General features: G+C 51.2%; 1 protein-coding gene and 2 pseudogenes across 1 annotated transcript in view; 1 reads left to right on the forward strand and 2 right to left on the reverse strand.

The window, feature by feature from the left end:
- The window catches only part of IFT38 (intraflagellar transport 38), a 44,152-nt gene that overhangs the window by 13,047 nt on the left and 16,231 nt on the right, over positions 1-14,874 (reverse strand). Inside the window, 3 exon segments of the mRNA XM_027773199.1 lie at positions 5,058-5,130; positions 10,465-10,606; positions 13,337-13,470. Of these exon segments, the coding sequence (XP_027629000.1) occupies positions 5,058-5,130; positions 10,465-10,606; positions 13,337-13,470 (349 nt within the window).
- On the reverse strand, positions 8,434-9,750 carry LOC114008410 (cytochrome b5 reductase 4 pseudogene; annotated as a pseudogene).
- Positions 10,983-11,132, forward strand: LOC114008415 (uncharacterized; annotated as a pseudogene).

Below are 14,874 nucleotides of genomic sequence, written 5' to 3' on the forward strand. Positions count from 1 at the left end.
ACACACACACACACACACACACGGGGTGGGGGGGGAGGAAAAGGTAGCCACCAGGTCTGAGACTGGAACCATGGTTGGCCATGTGGGAGCGTCCAGCGCCTTAACCACCATGCCACCTGCTGGTTCCCTCCAGTAATCATTTTTTAAAAAGGCTATAGCTACCATAGACAATGAGCCCTCTGGTGGATCTGGGCAAAGTAAATGAATCACTTGCTGGAAAAGATTCACCATTCTCCAGCAGATTCCAGTAAGAACATTGCTGACTCATAGGAAGAAGTGAAAATGCTAACAACAGAAGTTTGGGGAAGCTGGTTCTGTGAGGGCCAACACTCACAGATGACTTGGGGCTCAGGACTTCAGTGGAGGAAGTGACTGCAGACGCTGCCGACAAGAGATCCGGGATTGGAAGCAGAGCCTGAAGGTGTGACTGAATCGGTACAACCTCGTGATAAAACCCCAATGGGCGAGAAGCGACTGCCGATGACCCAAGAGAGTGGTTTCTAGAGATGGAAGCTGCTCCTCGTGGAGATGCTGGGGCATAGTTGAAATGATAAGAAGGATTTTGAACACTGCATAAACTTACAGCATCAGGGTTTGAGAGGACTGACTCCAATCTCGAAGCTTTACTGTGGGTAAAATGCTATCAAACAGCATTTTCAGGTTACAGAGAAATTGCTCATGAAAAGAGTTCATCGATGCAGCAAACTTCACTATAATCTTATTTTTAAAAATTGTGGGGCCAGCAGGTGGCATGGTGGTTAGGGTGCTGGACTCCTATACGGCTGACCACGGTTCAAGTCCTGGACCTGATGGCTTGTTTTCTCATATTCCCTTTCTCTGTCTGGTCAAATTTAAAAAAAAAATAATAACAACAAGTAAAATAAGGAAATTGTGATAGCCACCCCAACCTTCAGCAACTGTCATGCTGATTAGTCAACAATCTTTGATATTAAAGCAAGCCCATCCACTGACAAAAAGATTAAAACTCACTAGATGATTGTTAACATTTTTTGGCAATAAAGTTTCTTCTAAATTTTTGTTTGTTTGTTTTTCTTTTTTTTTTTTTTTGAGACGTTTTTGCTATAGGGCGCGTGCGCTCGCCAGACAGAGACAAAGATAGAAAGCGAGAAATCACCCCCCAGAGGGGATGGCAAAGACGCAATCCCTTCCCCTCCATTCTCCTCTTGGGATCTTGGGCATGCACGCACATGCGCCCAACGTGAGTTTAAGCCTCCAGGTCCGGGACTTGAACTGCGGTCGACTACGTGGGAGTCCAGTGACATAGCCATTATGCTAACTACCGGTCCTGTTTGTTTTTTAATTTTCCAGAGGGGCTGTGTACTTGCTAGAGACAGACAGAGCTGGAGCTGGAGAAAGTACCCCCACCCCATAAGGCATGGTCATGTTACAGCCCCTTCTCCTCCATCTCTCCATCCGGCCAGAATCTGGGGTGCACATGTACATACGCTTGACATGTTTTTAAAGCCTCCAGGACTGAGATTTAAATTATGCAATTGTCCATGTAGGATGCAGCTCCCTTAACCACATGGTCAACCCAGTAAGAAAATATTCTGAAATTAAGGTATGGGGACCAGCATATGGTGTAATGGTTACGCCGTTGGACTCCCACGTAGTCGACTGCAATTTGAGTCCCAGACCCAGAGCCTTGAAACTCACGACGGGCACATCACATGTATGTCTTGAAACTCACAACGGGCACATCACATGTATGTGTGTACCCAAAATCCCAAGAGAAGAATAGAAGAAAAGGGATTGTGGCAGTGTGGCCATCCACACTGGGAGGTGATTTCTCACTTTCTGTCTCTTGGGCGAGCACACGTGCCCTATAGCAAAAACCTCTCTTGAAAACACAAGATGAAATGAAGGTATGTGCATTTTTGCATACATAGTTCCATCCCACACTTCATAGTACAACACAATGTTGCTGTAACTCTTACACGCACTGGGAGTCACAGAGTACGTGTGACTTGCTTTCCTGGGGTCTCAACTGACCCTGCACTAGCTGAGGTGTGCCTCACTCTGGGCAAGGCTCCCACACAAGCAGAACAAAGACAGGCGGGCTGGGGACTCGAGGGTGGGCCAGACTGAAAGTGGTCCTCCCGAGCTACGTACGTGCTACTCTTAACTACGCTGGCTTAGACTGGAAAAGCTTTCAAAAACAGCGAAACTGCACGTGATTCTAAGAACCTGTCCTCTGAGAGGTCGCCTGCACTTAGAAGACTAAAGCACGGTGGGTGTGAAAGGTCTTACCCTCCGGCCTGGGCAGAACAGGGTGCCGCCCCCACCCAGGGCTCTTACCTGTGCCGGGCCTCCCGTGAGGGACAAAATTCCACGCAGACTTATCGCTTAGGGCTGCTTCGGGCTCTCCCGGCTGACCTGGAACTAAAAAGGTGTGGTGCTGCTTTGGGTAGAGAGGCCCTTCGAGCGTCCTACACTTGCCCTTAGAGGACTTCCCAGCAGTCCCTATTTTCTTCCAGAGTTTCCTGATACTCAGAAGAGAATCACAGAACAGGAGCGGAAGGAGAGACGCAAAGGGAAAGCGAGAGAAGCGCACGAGCGTGCACACGTGCCAGGCTCGCTGTCCTCAGCCCGAGAGGAGCACCCCTGATGGAGAGAGAGGAGCGTGCGAGCGTGCACACGTGCCAGGCTCGCTGTCCTCAGCCCGAGAGGAGCCCCCCTGATGGAGAGAGAGGAGCGCGCGAGCGTGCACACGTGCCAGGCTCGCTGTCCTCAGCCCGAGAGGAGCACCCCTGATGGAGAGAGAGGAGCGTGCGAGCGTGCACACGTGCCAGGCTCGCTGTCCTCAGCCCGAGAGGAGCACCCCTGATGGAGAGAGAGGAGCGTGCGAGCGTGCACACGTGCCAGGCTCGCTGTCCTCAGCCCGAGAGGAGCACCCCTGATGGAGAGAGAGGAGCGTGCGAGCGTGCACACGTGCCAGGCTCGCTGTCCTCAGCCCGAGAGGAGCACCCCTGATGGAGAGAGAGGAGCGTGCGAGCGTGCACACGTGCCAGGCTCGCTGTCCTCAGCCCGAGAGGAGCACCCCTGATGGAGAGAGAGGAGCGTGCGAGCGTGCACACGTGCCAGGCTCGCTGTCCTCAGCCCGAGAGGAGCACCCCTGATGGAGAGAGAGGAGCGTGCGAGCGTGCACACGTGCCAGGCTCGCTGTCCTCAGCCCGAGAGGAGCACCCCTGATGGAGAGAGAGGAGCGTGCGAGCGTGCACACGTGCCAGGCTCGCTGTCCTCAGCCCGAGAGGAGCACCCCTGATGGAGAGAGAGGAGCGTGCGAGCGTGCACACGTGCCAGGCTCGCTGTCCTCAGCCCGAGAGGAGCACCCCTGATGGAGAGAGAGGAGCGTGCGAGCGTGCACACGTGCCAGGCTCGCTGTCCTCAGCCCGAGAGGAGCACCCCTGATGGAGAGAGAGGAGCGTGCGAGCGTGCACACGTGCCAGGCTCGCTGTCCTCAGCCCGAGAGGAGCACCCCTGATGGAGAGAGAGGAGCGTGCGAGCGTGCACACGTGCCAGGCTCGCTGTCCTCAGCCCGAGAGGAGCACCCCTGATGGAGAGAGAGGAGCGTGCGAGCGTGCACACGTGCCAGGCTCGCTGTCCTCAGCCCGAGAGGAGCACCCCTGATGGAGAGAGAGGAGCGTGCGAGCGTGCACACGTGCCAGGCTCGCTGTCCTCAGCCCGAGAGGAGCACCCCTGATGGAGAGAGAGGAGCGTGCGAGCGTGCACACGTGCCAGGCTCGCTGTCCTCAGCCCGAGAGGAGCACCCCTGATGGAGAGAGAGGAGCGTGCGAGCGTGCACACGTGCCAGGCTCGCTGTCCTCAGCCCGAGAGGAGCACCCCTGATGGAGAGAGAGGAGCGTGCGAGCGTGCACACGTGCCAGGCTCGCTGTCCTCAGCCCGAGAGGAGCACCCCTGATGGAGAGAGAGGAGCGTGCGAGCGTGCACACGTGCCAGGCTCGCTGTCCTCAGCCCGAGAGGAGCACCCCTGATGGAGAGAGAGGAGCGTGCGAGCGTGCACACGTGCCAGGCTCGCTGTCCTCAGCCCGAGAGGAGCACCCCTGATGGAGAGAGAGGAGCGTGCGAGCGTGCACACGTGCCAGGCTCGCTGTCCTCAGCCCGAGAGGAGCACCCCTGATGGAGAGAGAGGAGCGTGCGAGCGTGCACACGTGCCAGGCTCGCTGTCCTCAGCCCGAGAGGAGCACCCCTGATGGAGAGAGAGGAGCGTGCGAGCGTGCACACGTGCCAGGCTCGCTGTCCTCAGCCCGAGAGGAGCACCCCTGATGGAGAGAGAGGAGCGTGCGAGCGTGCACACGTGCCAGGCTCGCTGTCCTCAGCCCGAGAGGAGCACTCCTGATGGAGAGAGCCCTGGCGTGCAGAGATGGCACTGTGCGGGGAAGCCTCCTGGGTGGGAGGCGAGCGCTGCTCCCAGTTGGGCCGGCGCCAACAGCTGGGGGCATGCCTTCCCAGAACCGGGGCCTTGCATGAGCCACTGCCCAAAGGTGAGAGCCTTGCCGAGCAATGCTGGGCTCTGCACGACACACCGGGGCACATGCACAGGACTGTCACAACAGAAGCAGCCCCTTCACCCGCACTGTGCGCCAAGGTCGCTTCCCACAGCCCCGGGCCTAGACCCTGCAGACCCTGCGTGCGAGTCTCCTCTGACGTGTTACATACAATTCAAGCTGACGGGGTCACTTGATTGGGGGACACTGTTTTAACTGACAAAAGAAACAAATGTGCTTTCAGGGCTAAGTCATTTATACCAGTCTCTTGCATGAATTTCAATGGTTCCTAATGTAAAAGTTCGGAGAAAACTGCCCTTGGAAGTATTTCCGTACCTGTAGTAACAGCAACATATTATGCGTTTAAAATTTTACCCGGGAGATCTTATGTTAAGTGTTCTTACCACAGTACATAAAAAAATTACTGAAATAAATTTAAATGTTAAAAATATATAAATACATAAATACTTTCAAGACTGAAATGCTAGTCTAGAATAAACTCCTCTGTCTAAAGAAGGAGAGCCTCACCTCCACTCTTGAGCAGTCGCTTTTCTTCCTCCTTCAGCTTGTTCTGCATCAGCCGGAGGGTGTTTTCTGCTTCCTGTGGAAGGGGAAAGCCCAGATTCAGCAGAGGTGACCCCTGCCAACTGCTTTGTCCTCCTTTACCCTCGTGCACGCTGCCAAGTCTGAGACAGAACCGCAGACCCCTGGACCGCAGGAAGGGGAAGGAGCGGCCCCATCCAGGCCCCTCGGCCCACACTTCACTACCTGAACAGAACTGCAGGGGCAATCGACGCCTACCGCGGACAGACTAGGACTGCTGCAGGCCTCTCGCCATGGAAAGCAAGCGTGCATTTCATCGTTCTGCCCTGCCCTGCCTTCGCAGGGGCAGGGGCAGGGGCAGGGGCAGGGGCAGGGCGGGGGTGGGGGGGTCTTAGTCTTAATTCCTAGGGTGAGGCAATACCCTAGGAAGTAGTCAGGTTACTGAAGTGGGCCTGACTCTTGTCCAGAGAGAATGGAAGGACGCCTGTTTCCAAGTGCAGTGGTTGTTCCACACACTGAAAAGAAAGCCTCGTGTTTTAGGCATGCGGCGTTTTGGTAGGAAGCACGACAGGCACAGAGAACACAAACGAGTGTAGGAGAAAAAGAAGGAAGTGGGGGTAGAGGGGCTCCCAGCAGCAGAGTGGCCACCTACGCACCACCCTAGCGGCCATCCTGGGCACATGCCCTGAACTCAGAGGTGGCCCCAGATGACGCCCAAATGGTCAGTTCATTTTCTGACCACTTACTGATCTTTCCCAAGTACCTAATGTTGAAAATGTTCTAGACTCCAGCTCTCTCGCTGCCCTTAGAACATGCCTGTCCTATCCCCTACTCCGCCATGACCTGCCTCTGCTGTGGCAAGGGTGGCAACAAGTCAGTCCTCAAGCTAACGGTGTCCATGTGCACCACTTAGTTACTCCCGGTCAGCGTACCTGAGGACAAGCAGGCTGACCTAATCCAAATGCCCTGGACGGTAACAAGGCTGGCATAACCTTCGTACCAAAAGCTGTCAAGAACGACGTGACAAAGGGAGACTGCAGACCAGTTTCACCATGAACACAGAACATGGCTGTTCTCGGGTTAAGCAGAAACATCCCTAAGGGAAAAGACCGATTCAAAAGCGATCATGCCTAGCCACGAGCAGAAGAGCACTGCTTCCCCAATGCCGAGACCACACGGGAGGCCCGCGTTTGGTTCTCACCCCAACCGAGACACGCCAGGCACCACTGTGCACACCTGTGCTCCTAGCTGACAGGAAGGCTGGGCTGCAAGACGGCAGGGCCTGCTCAAGAGTTGTCTCTCTCCTGCACATACATGCACACTCTCTCCCTACAAAAAACGGTGACTGCAACTTTGTCTGTTTTCCTTTGTTCTGAATCCCACATTCCTCAACTCGGAAATCTTCTCTCCTAAGTGGCCTTACCTCTAGGGTGAGAGGAACCTGTTAGTTCACCAGGTAGGTTCTGGACCACACAGAACCTCCCACAGTCAACCAACCCACCAACCCACCACCATTCTGCCAGAAAGCAGTCTCTGAAGAGCTCATGTGGGGGACCCAGTAGCTGGGCTTGCAAACCTGCAAGAAAACGGGGCAGACAGGCTTTGAGATCAGCACTCAGAAGCAGCGACAGAATCTGCAGCAATCAGCGCAGAATAAAATGCACTCAGAGATCACTACAAATTTTCTTCTTTCTTTTCTTTTTCTTTTGGAGAGGTTTTTGCTATCAGGCACCACCGGGTCCGGGACTCGAACCACAGTCGACTACATGGGAGTCTAGTTATATAGCCATTACACCAACTGCTGGTCTCATCTTTTTCTTTTATTACAGTACTTAAATATAGGGGCCAGCAGATGGTGTAGTGGTTACATCACTGGACTCCCATAGTTCAGGTCCTGGACCCGGTAGCTTAAAAATCACACCAGACATGTGTGTAGGTGCCCAAAATCCTGGGAGAAGAATGGAATAGAAAGGACTGTAGCACGGCCATCCTCCCTAGGGAGTGATTTATTACTTTCCCTCTCACTGTCTCTCTGTCTGTCTGTCTGTCTCTGGCACACACCTTAAGGCTAAAAAAATCTTTTTTTTTTTTTTAAAGAACTAATTATTTAATTTCAATAGCCATTATTATTTTTTAATTTGATCAGAGAGAGAGAGAGAGAGAGAGAGAAAGGGAGAAAGCAAGCTGCCAGGTCCAAGACTTGAACCGTGGTTGGCCATATGGGAATTTAGCACCCTCTAACCACCATGCCATCTGCCGGCCCCCCAAAAAAAATTCTTAAAAAAAGTACTTATGTGTAATTTTACTCTATTCTGCATCAATGCGATGTAAACATATAGAAATGTGTGGATGACTTAATAAGCTATACCATTCCATGTTTTAATATTAATAACAAGGACATAAATGATCGTTTTCTTTTCTTTTTTTGGGGGGGGGAGAGGTTTTTGCTATAGTGTGTGTGCGCTCACCAGAAAGACAGAGAGACAGAAAGTGAGAAAATCGCCCCCCTAGGGGGATGGCCACACTGCAATCTCTTCTCCTCCATTCTCCTCTTAGATCCTGGACACACACGCGCATGCGCCTGGTGTGAGTTTAAGCCACCAGGTCCAGGACTTGAACCACAGTCGACTACATGGGAGTTCAGCGACATAGCCATTACACTAACTGATGGTCTCAGTTATTTTTAAATTTTCTATAGAGCACCTGTGCTCACTAGAGAGAGAGAAAAAGCAAGCCGCCAGGTCAGGAACTCAAACCTCAGTCAGCCCTATGGCAATCCAGCACCTTAACCACCACCCGCTGGCCCCAAATTTGTCAAATTTCTTTTAAAAAATTCAGAAAGAAGAGCTGCTGAGATATGTCCTTGTCTGCAATTCCATTCATAAGTAAGCACTGAGGGCACAAACTCAACAGTTAAGTGCGGAAGGTCGCGCATTAGATTTTGCACATGAGCAAACGTTCGTCCATTTTGTACCCTTCCCCTAACATGGCTGCCTGCTTCTATATTCCTGCTTGCTCTTCCCATGAGAAAACAGCTCGTGCTAGCCACACAGAAAACCGCATCCAGGACGCCACCCCGTACCTGCCACTGTCTTTGCCAACCAGCCCGAGACCCCTTGGTTTAGCAGTGGAACTGCCTGCGTGGAAACCCCACGCCCCTCAGAAATCATTAACCTGCCTGACCCGGCTTCTGTAACTGCCTCACAGGGGAATCCTGCACACCTGGCAACCGGCCCCTGTGAGAGGCTACCCCAGGCTTGGGCTGGGGCTGAGTCCGGACTCTCAGCCCCGAGCCTCAGGCTGTAGTCGCTGGCCAGCTAATAAAGACTCCCTTTAACCTTCATCTGGCTTTGGTGGTCGTTCATTCGGTGCCGCTCTGGAACATTAATCTTTTATCTTCAAATTCTAATTTCTCCAACTGGTTTCTCTAAATTATATCTTCCTCTGTTGTACTGAAAATATCAGCTCCCTTTCCTGAACCTGGATATATTAGTTGAAGTACAATTCAATATTTTAACCACTTGTATGAAGCCTGTTCTAGCAGACAACAGAGATCTTTTTTTTTTTTCCCTTTAATTCTTGAAACTTGAAGATTTCAAGATTGCCCCCAGGACTGCTTACAGAAACAAAATCTCCAGTCTGAAGACGGTCTAGCTCTGGGGTGAAGAGTCCAGCAGGACAGACTTTGCTTAAAAAGTAAATGTATTTCTCGTGGGGAAGAACCGGTTCCTGGAGTCCCGAAGAGTACGGGATCAGATACAGGTGTCTCCGGCCTTCCTCTTTCTGCACCTGAATAGCGAGCCTAGGTAAACATGTTGCCAACTGGCACTGCAGACCAGTGCTCGGTGGCAGCATGGTATCAGGAGTGGCATCTTCCTTGGAAATTCACCAGCACTCTGCAGTGCAAGCCTCTATCTTTCTTTGGAGTGAGTTAAGATTTCTCCAGGAGATGACCAAGACATTTCCAATAAATATTCTCTTTTTTCTTTAGAACAATATTTTTTTCACATGCTCTATAACTGACACAGAAAAATCTTACTGAAGCTGATGGCTTATCCTACACATATTAGGTATGAATAATCCTTGATAATTGCTTCTGCTCCAGAGGAATTATCCTGATGGTCAACCATCCCTGAGGCTAGATCGATATCCTTGTGTTTAGTACCTACATCGATGGTGACCGGAGACCACTGGAAACCAGTCACAGCTTATGGAACTAAGACCTCCTTTGTCAAGTGCGTCTGTCATGGCTCTGGGGAAGCGCACCTTTAAGACTTTCTTTTCCTGGGAACCAGCAGTTAGTGTAATGGCTATGTCGCTTGACTCACACGTAGTCGACCGCGGTTTGCGTCCTGGACCCGGTGGCTTAAAACTAACGCTGGGTGCGTGTGTGTGCATGCCCAAGATCCCGAGAGGAGAATGGAGGAGAAGGGATTGTGGCATGACCATCCCCCCGGGGGGTGATTTCTCGCTTTCTGTCTCTATGTCTCTCTCTGTCTGTCTGGTGAGCGTACGCGCCCTATAGTAAAAATCTCTCCAAAAAAAAAAAAAAGACTTGCTTTTCCTCACAACTGTCTTTGGGAACGGTAAGTTTAACGGCCAACCTGTCAACCAACCATTCTCTCAGCATGGGTTACTAACTGACCCGATGGTTCACCTGGTCCAAGGTCAGCGCCATCCAGTCCTGGTAGAGAGCTCAGCTTCTCCCCAGGACAGTGCTCCATACACGGGCTGACAGTACTGGAACCCTTTTATGTAAACCCAACAATCGTCTTTCTTGTTGTATTTTTAAGTTCTTCCTCAGTAACTCAATTGACCTGCCCTTTAATCCTGTTAGGCCCTTCCCACTTGTGGTCAGTCGAATCCAATCCATAAGACCTCTGCCTGTTCAAGAGTACCGCGCTATGCCCACTGCTGTGCGTAGGGGCCAGGACACACTGGGAAGGGGTGGTCAGCATCCTAGACCCTTGGCCCAGGCTCTGCCTGGGGCCCACCTCCAGACAGGGTAGCTCGGCAACGCCCCCACGTGGGATCTGTGGCCGGACAGAGGCCAGGCCCCTGACTCTCTTCCGAAATCATTACGGATTTCAAGGCTGTGACAGAAGAGGGCATGAACACAAGCATGGGTGCTCCTAAGCGCAGAGTCTGGGGCACAGGTCACAGGTCACAGGTTGGCCCTGCCTGTACTCCTCACTGACCAAACCCCAGTGAAACACAACATCAAAGATCTGACAGCCCCGGAGCCCAGGCTGCCTTGCCAGCAAAGCAGAAGCCTCACAGGGGCAATCCTCAGACTGGCGCGGGAGAGAAAACGCTGATACTTTTCCCACCGTGGCACTTATGGCGTGACAAGCCACCACGCCCGGAGGAACAGCCTGCAGCCAGCTCTCACCTCAAACCTCTCCTGCTCCATCCGATGATGGTCCTCGAGCTGCTGCTCCAGGTAGGCCAGGTTTCGGAACTTCTCCAGGTAAACGTCGTACTGTTTTTGGAGTTCTTCCTCGATCTTCTCGTACTCGTCCATAAAGGCTGGCCTACAGGGACGGAAGAGGAGAAAGGTGAGTCCATGTACAGTCACCTGAAAGTGGCACTCAGGCTTCCTTTCCCCCTCCCTTCACATCATCATACCCACCCCCCACTTTTCTTTTTGCCAGAGGGAACGTGCTCTTGCTGGAGAGAACAAGAGGGGAGCAGAAAGCGTCCGCCATGGGGAACCGCCAGGCCGTGACCCTTTCTCCTCCGTTGCCCCTCTGGGGATTTGTGTTCCCAGGCACAAAATGTTTTGTGTTTCTCAAGCTGCTGGTCTGGGACTCAAACTGTGTGGTCGGCCATGTAGGACCTGGCTGCTGTATCTACCAGGCTAGAGTCGGCCCAGACTACTCCTCTGCAATCATAGATATGATGTGTTCTAGCTTTGCGCAGTGGCAGTATCGTAGCCAATGAGATTTATCCGAGGCGCGGTTATTGCTAATTGAAAAAAAAAGTGTTCTTCATAAAACTTGAAATAATTCTTAAAATATGAAGACTGATATAAAAATTATTCATAATCCCATCACTAGGTATAAGCACTTAATATTTGATATACATCCTCTAGACTTTCCTACCAACAGAAAGAGACAGAAATACATTTCTTTAACGTTGGGAAGGAGAGGAAGAAGAGGGAGAAGGAGATACAGGTCTCCATGCAGAGCCCGCCCGCCCCAGCCTCCCAGCTAGCTGGGGTTACAGGAGCGTGCCACTGCACCTGACCTGCTTGGGTCGGTCAGGACGTGGGCAGTCACGTAACTCCACCTCGTGTGACAGTGCCTACCACCTGTGTCACCGCAACTGGGCCAGCAATGGGTGTTTGGGGTTTTGACAAAAGGTAAATATATTGCCATAAATGAAGCCTGTCGTCTCTTTCATTTTTTCACTTCAATATACCATAGATCTTGAAAGTTAAATAATAGATCGTACACATCTTTCAAAATCTTTTTAATTGTCAGAGGACTTATCTGCTTGTGGGGGGGAGGGGAGAGAGAGAAAGAGAGAGAGAGAGAGAGAGAGAGAGAGAGAGAGAGAGAGAAAGCATCCCCGATGGGGCATGGTCAGTCATAATCCCTTTTCTTCTATTTCTCCAGCCTGTCAGGATCTGGGGCACACACACACACATGGGCTCAGCGTGTTTTTCGAGCCGCTGGGGCCATGATTTAAGCCTCAGTTGGCCCACATGTATCCAGCTCCCTTAACCCATAGGCTACGGGCCAGCCCTGCTAGACAATAAAACATGTAAACACATGATCCAGCTGGCAGCATGATGGCCAAAGGCATAGATCATGTCCTGGACTTGGTGGCTTGAAAAACATGCCAGGCACATGTGTGTGCATGCCCAGAATCCCAAAAGGAGAATGGAGGAGAAGGGATTCCACAGGCCCATCCCTTGGGGCTGCTTTCTCACTCCCTCTCTCTAGTCAGTGCCTATGTACTTTAGCAAACTGATACACCCACACACACTGGTTCGCTAAACTTGTTTTTCTTTCTTATTATTGATCTTAAAGGGAAAACTGCTTAAAAAATATAAAACATAAGCAAAAAGGTAATTTATAAGCTTTTAGACTAGAACCAAACAAACTCCTCTATTAAAAGAATTTGGAGCTTGGGACCAGCGGATGGCATAATAGTTATGTTGCCGGACTCCCATGTAATTGACTGCATTCGAGTCCTGGACCCGCTGGCTTAAACTCATACTGGGTGCATGTGCGTGTATGCCCAAGACACCAAGAGGAGAATGGAGGGGAAGGAAATGCAGCGTGGCCATCCCCCGGGGAGGTGATTTCTTCCTTGCTGTCTGTCACTCTCCAGCAAGTACATGTGCCCTATAGCAAAAATCTACCATAAAAAAACCCAAAAAACAAAAAACATGATTTGGAGCTTAACAAAAAATAACTTATGCTTTGAAGGCAGAATGTGTCCATGAGGTCAGTCTAACTGGTGGCATGATTTCAGAAGAGGCAGGAGCACAGCTTTGCCCTGGGTGGAAGAAGCCTGCTGCTGCCTCTCCACAAACCCAGAACAGGAGCCAGGGTGCGGGCCAGGAGCCAGCCGCCAAAAAAGGCAGAATACATTCAGAGCAGATGCCAGAGCTGGCCAAGGCGGGGGAAAGACAAACAGAGGAGAAAGAGCAGCACAGAGGAGCGGGGAAAGACAAAAAGAGGGGCAGAGAGAGAGAGAATGGAAGAGACAGAGAGAGAAGAGAGGAGAGGATGAGAGGGAGGGAGAGACAGGGGAAAGAGACAGGGCGAGAGGGAGGGGAAATGTGAGGACACACTGCAAAGGCCCAGTGGTGCAGAAGGCCGCGTGTCACTATTAGCACCTGTATTCCCTGGGGATGTATTTCCATGCGCGGAGTCAGATGAATTTGTGACCAGTGAGGAATCATCAAGCCTAAGAGTCACTCAGACTGAAATGGGAGCCTGTGTGTCTCCACCTCCCCGAGGCTCGACCTCGGGAGACCGCCTTCCAGACCGGACCGAATGCCTGCATTCCAGAGGCTACAGAAGCTCGCAGGGCAGCTGGGGCGCCCGGCCAACACACACGGAGGGCAGTGAAGACGGGCTCCACGCTGCGGCAGGCCAGGAGCACATGCACGCCGGGAGCCCACCAGCCCGGTGTCCTTCCGCTGCGGACAGCCAGTCCTGCTCCTGCCACACTCGGCCTCGCTCGGGCCCTGCCACCTTCCGGAGCCATCTCTCCCGGACTCCATGGCACCTGGCACTCGCACCTACCTGACGCTCTGCAGAGTCTGCAGCCGCTTCCGGTTTCTTTCCAGTTCTAGCTTTCTCTTCTCAATTTTGGCTTCTAAATTAGCTTCGTCAGAGGCCACGTTATTGAGCAGGTCTTTGGTCTTCTGAACCTGCGCCTGCATTCAACAGGAAGCGGACAGCGTGACCAGAGGGCCAAACTACAGTTGACTAAGTGGGAGTCCAGTGACGTAGCCATTACGCCATCTGCTGGTCCTAGTCAAAGCTATTTGTTTCTCAAGTAAGAAAAGTCAATGTGGATTCCTCATGGCTCCTGAGAACTAGTGATTACAGGGTAAAAGAGAAATGAAGATTTCCTACTGATAATTCAGCCTCCAGCCCACAAGTTTGAGTGGTAGGGAGCTCCTCTAGCCTTCTATCTCTGTCTCTGTGTCTCTGTCTATCTGCTTTTGTCTTCTAAGTTTTTGGTAATTTTTCCTTTAAAAATTTTTTTAAGGTAAAGTATTCTCTTGTTTTCAGCCCTGCCTTTGAATTGTTAATAATCCTCTCTCCTCCTCCCACCCAGGCAGGAGGACAAGAGGCAGGCCATCAGAAGAAGATTCCTCATGGGTCCTGAGAACTAGTGATTTCAGGGTAAAAGAGAAATGAAGATTTCCTATTGACAATTCAGCCTCCAGCCCACAAACTTGAGCGGCAGGAGAGGGAAGAGGCAGGCCATCAGAAGAAGATTCCTCATGGCTCCTGAGATCTGAAAGAGGAATTACACACTTTACAAAAGAATCAAATGGAACTGTTAGAGATGCAGGCTATGATACAGGAAGTCAAAAATCTCCCTTGAAAATATTAAAAGCAAACTAGATCATAAAGAAAATAAAATCTGAGACGTAGAAGAGAAAATTGCTGGCCTAGAAAAATCCACCACGAAGACTGAGAAAATGGCCCCCAAAATGAGAATAATACATGAGAAATACTAGATACCATCAAATGTCCAAACATCTGGATAATTGGTATTCCAAAAGGTGAAGAGATTCATAAGGGCATTAGTAATCTACTCCATGAAATTCTGCAAGAAAACTTTCCAAACCTAGAGAGGCACTAAAAGATCCAGTCCCAAGAAATACAAAGGACCCCAAATAGAATCAACCCAAGAAGATCTTCTCCAAGATACATTATAGCCAGATTGACCAAAACTACAAAGACAAGATAGTAAGATTGGTGAGAGAGAAACATCAAGTCACCTACAAAGGATATCCCATCAGGCTAACAGCAGACCTTGCATCAGAAACAATGCGAGCAAGGAAAGAATGGGAAAATATATTCAAAGTGTTAAGAGCAGCAGTTAGCGTAATGGCTATGTCGCTGGACTCCCACATTATAAACCGTGGTTCGAGTCCCAGACCCGGTGGCTTAAAACTCACACTGGGTGCGTGTGTGTGTGAGTGCCCAAGATCCCGAGAGGAGAATGGAGGAGAAGGGATTGTGGCGTGACCATCCCCCATGGGGCGTGATTTCTTGCTTTCTGTCTCTATGTCTCTCTCTGTCTGTCTGGTGAGCGCACGTGC

This window comes from Tupaia chinensis, unplaced genomic scaffold (genome assembly GCF_000334495.1).
Source record: "Tupaia chinensis unplaced genomic scaffold, TupChi_1.0 Scaffold000042_2, whole genome shotgun sequence".
Taxonomy (NCBI): Eukaryota; Metazoa; Chordata; class Mammalia; order Scandentia; family Tupaiidae; genus Tupaia; species Tupaia belangeri.